Genomic DNA, 10,338 nt, shown 5'->3' with positions numbered 1-10,338 from the left:
AAAAATGTCTCTGCCCTCCCCAATCCAGACTGCCACAACCCTGTTATTTTTGGATTCAGTTCATTAAGCTTGGAGATCAAGCCAGCAGCAAAAATGTTAATAATTTTGGTGTAAATTGCATTCCTTCTATAATTATGGCAGGATATTTTCTCTTTTTTTATGAATAGGAATTATTACCAATTATTTTTATCTATTTATTCCTTTATGTTTTAACTATTTCAGACTACCAAAGCAATTCTGATATAAAGTTTACTTTGAGTATTTACACTTTCATCATGCACATTGAAAAGATTCAATCACACCATGCTGATGGTGCTCTTCTTTAATTTTCAACCACTGCAAATTAAGTCACTGTACATTAGTATAAATACAAAGGACTTTCATTTATAAGCATCCATTTCAATCAGGTTCCTCAACTGGTGCACACTGTAAAAAAGGTAAAGATAATATATTAAAATGCTACCAATTTACACACTTAACTAATTATTACAAATTTTTAATATTACTGATCTGTATGAAATGCAACTGCATACTACTGAACACAGAGGTGGCTATTTTCAAAACAATAATTAAATTAGGCATTTCTTAATCACAGGAAAGGAAATTAGAAATATGCATTAAGAAAAGTTATTGCCACATTTCCTAAAAGTGAAACAAGGAAAGAAAACAAAACAAAATACAATATAATATAATGATAGCAAAAACTTTATCTGGTAACGTTTTAGAGTTCAAGCAAATATTTTCATCTAAACTTTCATTTGACTGGCTTAACAAGTCATCATCATTCTAAGGACCAAGCCCTGTCACCATAGAGATCTTTTTTCTCCACTCAACTTGCATTTGGGCTTTTTGTTCTGCTTCCCTGTAATTCATTCTTGAGAGTCAGAGCACATCATCAAGTGGTGTGATTCTTGGTCATCCTTTGCTTCTTTTCCCTTCAAGCTGTCCTAGTATGTTTACTATCCAATCATTGTGCCTACAGAAATGTCCAAGGAATACATCTTCCTCTTTATTATGGTTTTCTTTGTTCAGCTACTCTGAGGACCTCTTCATTCATTCATATCTTTTTGTCTCCAGTTGATTTTCATCAATGTTCTCCAGCAAAACATCTCAAATGCTTCAATTCTGCTCTGTTGTTGTTATTGACCATGTTTCACAACCATAAAGCAGTTTACTCCATATATAGGTTTTCACAAATATCTTCCTCTTTTCTTTGTTTATTTTGCTTGCAATAAATGATTTCTTTTTCCTAAGCGCTTCTTTCAATATAGCAATTCTTCTATAACAAGTCAATGAACAAAAAATTAGATATTCTGGATCACGCTTATTGTAAAACAAAAGCTAATCTGTATCTTTTATCTTTGTTAATATTTCATATGCAACTGGTTTACACAGATAACCAAAGAGACAATCATATTATGAAATCAAAAACTTACTTAGCTAATAAAAACCTGATCTCTCAAATCCTAGATATTACATACTTGGAATTTACAAATATAAAGGGAATATACATAATAGCAATGTGATTGCTAGTTTATTTATTTTTTGAACTAAACACCAACTCTGACTATAGAAATCATAACCAACCAACTATGGCTGGGACATATTGAAAGGATGGAAGAAGACAGCGTGGTTAAGAGCTATGTACTGCAGCCTGAAGGAACTAGACCAAGAGGATGACCAAAAAACAGGTAGAAAAAGGTAATGACTAGTTTGAGAAGACAGGTATAAATAACTCGAGGGAGTTAGTTGGGGACAGAAAGAAATGGAGGGAAGTTGCACTTGCAGCTAAGAGCCTAAGAGGCTCAGCTACGAAGAAGAAAAATTTACCATAATCTCTTGATTTTTGCAAATGCTGTGCACTCTTAAAATGTAGTTCACAACTTGAAAGTCTGTAAATTGGGATGATTTTCCCATATATAAACAAAAATCCCGAGTCTATTACAGAGTGGTTGGTACTAGAATAGCAAATGATACAAGGAAACCAATAGTTGATGCATTCTTTATTTAATGAATACATTGCACCTTTTTCCTGTATACAGTACAGTATTATCTCAATAAAAAACAAGTTCGGGTCTAAAGTTGAGAAAAAAAGTCTGACCACCCAGCAGAGAGACATGACTCATATCTAGGTCCAGGTGAGAGCTATGCAGCACATGGGAGACTAAGAAGGGCCTACAACATTCTATAATGCTAGTTCAGATCATTCATCAGGATGCAAGACAATATCATCCCAGCTCTTCCTTGTTTTCTTCAATCCCGCCCTAACAAATCTGACAATGAAGGCTGTAACATTTCAGTCATAATATATGGTCTCTCTCTCACCCCCCAGCCTTTATTTTATTGTATTTTATCTTAATCTGTTATATTGTATTTTATTTTACCTTATTTTACTTTCTTTGATTATCTCCATGCAGCTCTAAAATTATTTACCTCTGGCTGTATACTGCCATTTGGCACTATTTTGTAAACTTCCCGGACAGCCACTGCTTGATAAACATAGCTTCAATTTCCTCAGTTATATCAATCATGTTGTATATGGAAGAGTGGCCTTCAACTCATTTATCATATTCACATTTTTGGTTATTTAGTCTACCACCTACCCTTTCCATCTCTCCTGCCCCCATCTTTTGTAACTTTTGTTTTTGTGCAATTGATTTTCACACCAAATTGTCTATAACCTTTATCTAAGTTAGTCTTAATATTCCTTGCAGATTATATCCTGCCAGCCTATGGCTGTCTAGGGATGTCAATAGATTTTAATAATGAAATCTTCCATTGCAATCTTTCCTCTTCTTCAGTGATGCCTTCAGCTTCTCTGTTTGGCATTTCTTCCATGCTCCTTCTGATCTGTTTTAGCTTTGTCCTTATAATTTTTCATTACCTTATAGTTTTTCACCTGCATTGAAATTTTTAACTAAATGACAAAATATATTTCCACCTTCCTGATACTTGTTTTCCATATCTTTCCCAAAATCTTCTCAAGATTTTTCTTTAGCCTATTCCACATATATCTTAGCCTTCTTACATTTTTAGGTGTATTAGCATATATGCATAAAGTGCCTATTGTCTTCACTATGTCTGTGTGTCTGCATGTAATAATTGGACTTTTAGAGGATGAATTTTCATAAAATTTTATTTTTGGCTCTTTTAGAAAGATGTTTTGAGCCATCCCAAATTTCATTAAATTGGACCACTAGAAATTTTGTAATTATTATTTTATTTATTTATTTATTTATTTTTTTATACTTATCACACAGGTTACCCATATATTGTATAATACTGCTGAAGTACTAGATATTGTTTTTTGCCATGTGTTGGTTGGAGGAATGAATGGTCAATATGTCAGATGCACAGAAACAAAATGTTCTCAGTTTGCACATAAAAGTCACTGTATTTTGCTATTTTTTTTTTTTTTTGTTGTTGTTGTTGTAAATCATGAATTATTACTAATTGCCTATGTGCCTAAAATGTGACACGCAACATAGATTAAGAAGGCTGCTGTTCACCATCAAGATGGCCACCGGTAAAATTACAGAGCCGAACTTCTGGGATCACTGCTCTTGGCGCATTCCTCCCCCTTATCTCCGGTCTTCAGCACAGCTGCTAGCAAACCGCAACCGGCTAGTACTAACCAACAGATTCCTGCCAAAGCAAATGATGCCCTCACTGCAAGCCATCGACGGGGACCTCCAAGAAGTGGTCAATAATAAAAAATACAGGAAGGGTATCCTCGTCGAACTGAAAATGTAAAACTGTGCTTTGTTAATAATCTGTTGTAACTTATGTTTTTCTCATGTATCTTTTGTAAATATGTTTTGTAAACCCCTGGCACCACCATGCCGTGACGGGACTAATTGTATGTCTATCATTGCTGCAATTAAAGATTCTATTCTATTCTATTAACTAATTTGTTCTTTAAAATGCCAATTAGTAATATTATTTGCAAAAATTGCTTAACGTAATTTTTTTCTTCTCTAATTGCTTCTAACTTCTTAGGTCCAACACAGCTAAATTCCCTTTAGTGGAAACTGCAAAAGAAATATATGGAGAGAAGTTCTGCAAATAACTTTTCCTCATATATCTCTTTTGCAGCTTACACTAAAGTCCTCAAGAATTTTTGCCATTCTTCATCTGAAGTCATGTTGGCATTAGGAATGTTATTTAACTTTTTTGGCAAGAAGAACTGTATATTTAGTGTTTGGTGACAAATTTGAAAGCTTTGATTTTTATCCATGTAATTCCATGTGATCTGATAGAGGTGTATAAGGCTTTGAATGGTTTGAGCATGCTCAATGCCAATGGGATTCTTCATCTTGCTCAGAATAATCAGCTCAGAGGGCATAAATTCAAATTGAGGAAGGACGGATGTCGGATAGATGTGCGGAAATTTGCCTTCGGCCAGCAGGTGGTTGGTTGGTGGAACCGACTTCCATCACTTGTTGTTGAAGTTGATAACCTAAACAAATTTAAGGCTCAACTGGACAGGTATTTTGAGGGAACGGAGGGGTGAAATGGGAGTGGTGTGTTTTTTTTTTTTTTTTTTTTTTGGCTGATGCTGAATAAGCTTGCTTTCTTGCATCATATGCCTCTACTAATGCTAATGCTAATGCTAATTCTTTTTTTTCATATATCTTATATTTAACGCTAAGCAACTAGTTTTTTTTTTTTTTTGTTTCTGTTATGCTCTCTTCACATAAATTTTGTGACTATCTTTATGCCATAATACTATGTACGTTATTAAGAGCGCGTGACTTCCATAAAATTCTTTTTTAGTACAGTTAAGTTTAGCCCTCCCTCTCCATTTCCTAAAATATCTCTGTAGGTACAACTGTTATTCCCTCTCCTATTATTTAAATATTCATGTATAATAGCAGTGCATAAAGGCAATGAATTAATATTATGTGAATATATCAGATAATTGAAAATATGAGTATCTGTATTAATTCTTTTGCAGAATTCTTAAGAGTACAGTCCTTTTCAATACTGCAAACATTGTGAAGTATATTTTAAAAAAGTTTTATAAAATGAGAAGAGAGCTATTTAAACCACAGGCAAAACTTTGATTAGTGGTAACATTTTGAACCACAGCAAAACTTTGATTGGTGGTAACATTCCTGCATTATGAATGCTGTTTAAAAGGCAATATTACCAGTGTTATATATAATATTAGCAGTAATAATATCAGCAATTTTATTTCATTTACATCACAATATTATTAGAAAATTCACAATATTATTAGAAAAATTATTAGAAAATTCAAGTTCTGCTGACGAGGCTACTACAGACGGTCGTTTTCAAAGCCGCTAAGTGGATTTTTCTTATTTATTGATTTGAAATTATTGTTTTTCTAAAACTTTTGATTTAAATTTAGTAGTATAACATTATTTTGTGATTTTCTGATTAATTTGGTGTATTTATTCTTTACTCGGCCTTGTAATTGCATAAAAGTATCGGTAAAGGTTTCCACGTGTTTCAACTCCGCTAACCGTTCGTAATTTTCCCGCCTTTGTATACGATATACCGTACTAGATAGCGTTAGTTGAACTTCGTTAGCAGTTAAATTGTACGTTTAAATAAATACATATAACGACTTAGATTACAAACGTAATATAATTAATTTTATTTAACATAATTAATTATACATATAACCACTTAGGTTACGTAACATAAATAATTAGTAAAAACAAATAATTAATACATAACTTGATACGAAAGTTATATAAAGGGATTTCGCAGATAACACTCGTTACTGAAACGTAAATATTTCGTAGATAACACTCGTTACTGAAACGTAAATATTCCGTAGATAACACTCGTTACTGAAACATAAATATAGCGTTATAACTGTGTTTGGATACAAGTTTAGGATTTAATTTTGTACAGAAATCGAAATTTTATTGAAAGTAACTCTAAATCATGACTCAAACCAGAGCAGCAAAGCAAAGGGCTCAAGCTAATGGGAATGCTGTGGCCCAGGGGAGAACTGAGGGGGGCAGTTGTCCTCTGAATCACAGCCTTGTAAGATGCACTATTTGCTTGATGTTTGCGGAGCAGTCAAGTATGGGACATGATACTGCCATGGGGGATGTCTTTGTGTGTGTGCGATGCAAGGAGTGTAAGGAGATAAGGCGACAACTCAGCGTTGTTATGGGCCTATATGAGAGCTTGAAGGATAGGGTGGATGCCCTCGAAGGATTACAAGTGAGGGGCCCATCAAGCTCTCAGCTGCCCACACCAATGCCAGAGCTTGCACTTGGTCATCGCGGAACACAGCGGCAACCCCCAAGGCAGAATGCGCTGGTCCCAAAGGAACTAGTAGTTGTTGGTGACTCTATTGTCAGGGAAACGGGAAACATGCTTTGTAAAAAGGATAGGTGGAATAGGACCAGGGTATGTCTGCCAGGGGCAAAAGTTGATGACGTTGTAGAGCGGATATCATCTTTTAAGGGCACAAAAGGTGATATAGTTGTACACGTTGGCACTAATGACATTAAGAGTAGGAGACCGGCGGAATTACTTGACAAGTACAGGTCACTGATGAAAAAAAGCTGTGAATTAGGGTTGAAATTGAAAGTGTCTGCAATTCTGCCCAGACACGATAGGAGGGAGTATATGATGAGAGCCCTGTCAATCAATTCGGCCCTGGAAAGATTGTGCAGGGCTCAAGGGGTAGAATTTTTTTCAGCCTGGTCTGTACTTGTTAACAGGAGAGACTGCTTCTACAGGGATGGGATACACTTAAATAGAAAGGGTGCAAGAATGTTTGCTGATGCTATCGAGGCAATGTTAGGTGGGTCGGAAAACTGCTAGATTGGGGGGATACAAGGACTAATAGATTAACAGTAGCCACTGGCAGAGGTGAAAGTGATTCTTGCACTGCTTCTATTGGAATGAGCCGCAGCCTGGAAAATAAGATGCAGGATATTTCAGAGACTGCTGGGAATCATTGGGGTACAAGTAAACACATGGGTTGTGTTAGGGTAGCTAAGAAAAAGAACAGGTGCATGTATACTTGTGTGTACACCAATGCTAGGAGTTTAGTAAATAAATTTGATGAATTTGAGGTATTGCTCAAAACATCAAAGGCAGATATTGTGGGGATTTCAGAGACGTGGTGTCACACAGATATAAGAAATGCAGAACTGGAATTTGGGGAGTACAATGTCTACAGAAAGGATAGACAGGATAGGAAGGGAGGAGGGGTTATGCTATTAGTTAAAAAACACATAAAATCCAAGGAAGTGAAGCCAGTCGACATCGCTGGACAGTGCAGTGTCGAGTCAGTTTGGTATGACATAAGCATTGGGAGATCAAAATTGAGAGTAGGAGTGTGCTATAGGCCTAATGACTCTGATGAGTATAATAAGAAACTGTTCGGAGAAATAGAGTGGGCCAGTAAATCAGAGAGTCTTATAATGGGGGATTTTAATTTCCCAGATATTGACTGGAATTTGGGGGCTGGTCACTCACACAGTAGCAAGGCTTTTGTGGATTTATTGGATGATTGTTTTCTACATCAGCATGTTCGGGAGGCAACTAGAGGGAGTAATACTCTTGATTTGATTATCAGTAGTGATTCTTCATGCATTAAGAATCTGCAGATAAATGAACCACTTGGTGGCAGTGATCACAGTGTGCTGAAGTGGGAGTTACTCAAAGAGGTAACTACCATTAGGGGTAAAGGGAAGGGGTATTGCTTTCGTAAAGGCGACTACAATGGACTGAGACAGTATTTAAATTCTATACAGTGGGATCAACTGATGATATTGCCAACAGCAAATTCAAAATGGGAAGCATTCAAAGAACTTATCGTGGAAGCTACTAGGCTTTACATACCAACTAAGAAATATTGTTCAAGGTTTAGGCCTAAATGGTTGTCAGATGAACTAATGAGGCATATGGCAGAGAAGAAAAATGCATGGGATACATACAAATTAACACGTGACACGGACGCCTATGATAGATACAAGTTGATCTGTAACCAAGTTACAAAGGAGGTTAGGCAGGCGAAGGCAGATTACGAGAGATCCTTGGCAAGGGATGCGAAGAAAAACAGCAAAGAGTTCTTTACTTATGTAAACTCTAGAAGGAAGGGGATGAATCAGATTGGTCCACTTGAGATCGATGGGTCAACTGTTGATGACCCTGCTCGGGTAGCTAACAAACTAAATGAATATTTTGCATCGACATTCACACATGAGTAGTTATTCAGCGAGGGGAATGCCAGAGGTGTATTCAACTCTAGCAGTAAGCTAGAGAATCTTGTAATAACTGAGAGCAAAGTGGAGGAGAAATTGTTGAAGATAAACACAAGAAAGGCACCTGGGGTGGATGGGATCTATCCAGTTATATTAAAGGAGGCAGCAAAGGAGGTAAGCAAACCCTTAGCCATAATTATGAGAGCTTCCTTGGACTCAGGGGAGGTACCCATTGACTGGAGATGTGCAAATGTGACCCCAATTCACAAAGGGGGATCAAAGGCTGACACAAGTAATTATAGACCTGTGAGTTTAACTTCTGTTCCCGGAAAATTAATGGAGGCACTGGTGAAAGAAGCACTGCAGGATCATCTAGACAAGACTTCAGTTATAGCTAGGACACAGCATGGTTTTGTTAAGGGGAAGTCTTGCCTGACCAATTTGATTGGATACTATGATGCAGTCACAAAAGAACTGGATGCAGGGAATAACTTTGATATTATATACTTGGATCTTAGAAAGGCTTTTGATACTGTTGCACATGGAAGACTGCTGCACAAATTGGAGCAGTGTGGCATTGGAGGCAAGTTGCTGCTATGGATAAAGGGGTGGTTGAGGGGGAGAAGACAGAGAGTGGTAATCAATGGACACTGCTCATCGTGGACTAATGTTATTAGTGGAGTCCCTCAGGGTTCAGTATTGGGGCCTTTATTGTTTTCTGTATTTATAAATGATATTGATGATGGTATATCAGGCTTAATGTCCAAGTTTGCAGACGATACGAAGGTTGGCAGGGTTGTCAAGGACACTACTGACACTATGCTGCTGCAACAGGATTTGGAAAGGTTGAGCAGATGGGCTTCGAGGTGGCAAATGAAGTTTAACATTGACAAATGTAAAGTACTACATATGGGAAACAGCAACCCCAGAGCAACGTATCAACTCTGTGGTACTACACTGACAGTGGTAGAGAATGAAAGGGACCTGGGGGTGGTGGTGCAGGCAGATATGAAGTTCTCTGAGCAGTGCAGACGAGCTGCAAGAGTAGCTCATGGTGTATTGTCAATGATATATAGGAATTTTTCTAGCAGGGATAAGGAGGTGATTATTCCCTTGTATAAGGCAATGGTCAGGCCACACCTAGAGTACTGTATACAGGCCTGGAGGCCTCATTTCAGGAAGGATGTAGAGCTGCTGGAACGAGTACAGAGAAGGGCAACTAGATTGGTGAATGGGACAAAGGGGTTCTCTTACGAAGAAAGGCTTAAGTTTTGCAAATTACAGTGTCTGGAAACTAGGCACCAGCGGGGTGATCTGATAGAGGTGTACAAAGCCTTGAATGGTTTGAGCATGCTCAATGCTGATGGGATTCTTCCTCTAGCTCAGAAAAATCACCTGAGAGGGCATAAATTCAAATTGAGGAAAGACAGATGTAGGATAGATGTGCGGAAATTTGCCTTTAGCCAGCGGGTGGTTGGTGGGTGGAACAGACTTCCATCCCTTGTCGTGGAAGTTGATAGCCTAAATAAGTTTAAGGCTCAGCTGGACAGGTATTTCGAACGAACAGAGGGGTGAAGTGGAAGTGGTTATTTTTATTTATTTATGTTACTTTTTTTTTTTTTTTTTTTTTGGCTGATGCTGCATAAGCTTGCTTTCTTGCATCAAATGCCTCTACTAATGCTAATGCTAATGCTAATGCTAAAATAAAGGCATATACACATAATAATAATAGTAATAAAAATATTACAATAAGCACACTAAATCCAGTTGCTATTATGGTACATACACCTTAACATTTTATTATTAATGAGCATTAGTTAACAAATGACAATGCAGTTGAAATGCTCTACATTTAATGTTGTATTGTAACACTTACAAAATATTCCACAAAGCAAATGTTTCCGTCTTCAGTCTTTATCATATACTGTAGACAGAGAAAACCCCTATCATCTGTACGTATGGATATCTTTATTGACTGGTGAAGAGCTTTCACAGATGGCTTTAGCAAGCTAATCTTATACCTGAGGGAAAAAATCCATCATACTGTATAAGAAATAAGTATTAAATTATTGCAAACTTTAATAATGTCAACCTGTTCTTACAAGAATTTTTTTTTTCTGGTAATCTCAAACACACA

General features: G+C 36.8%; 1 protein-coding gene across 1 annotated transcript in view; it reads right to left on the bottom strand.

Moving 5' to 3' along the window:
- Positions 1-306: 306 nt before the first annotated feature.
- The window catches only part of Rad1 (Radiation insensitive 1), a 31,949-nt gene continuing 21,917 nt past the window's right edge, over positions 307-10,338 (bottom strand). The window contains exons 7-8 of the mRNA XM_090369024.1: positions 10,078-10,222; positions 307-426 (exon numbers count right to left, since the gene is read on the bottom strand). Coding sequence (XP_090225150.1) covers positions 400-426; positions 10,078-10,222 — 172 coding nt within the window. The 3' untranslated portion in view covers positions 307-399. The remainder of the gene's footprint in view (positions 427-10,077; positions 10,223-10,338) is intronic.

Source organism: Mastigoproctus giganteus, chromosome 2 (genome assembly GCF_048544385.1).
Source record: "Mastigoproctus giganteus isolate SK-2022 chromosome 2, ASM4854438v1, whole genome shotgun sequence".
NCBI lineage: Eukaryota > Metazoa > Arthropoda > Arachnida > Uropygi > Thelyphonidae > Mastigoproctus > Mastigoproctus giganteus.
This window is presented reverse-complemented; position numbering and strand designations above follow the sequence as displayed.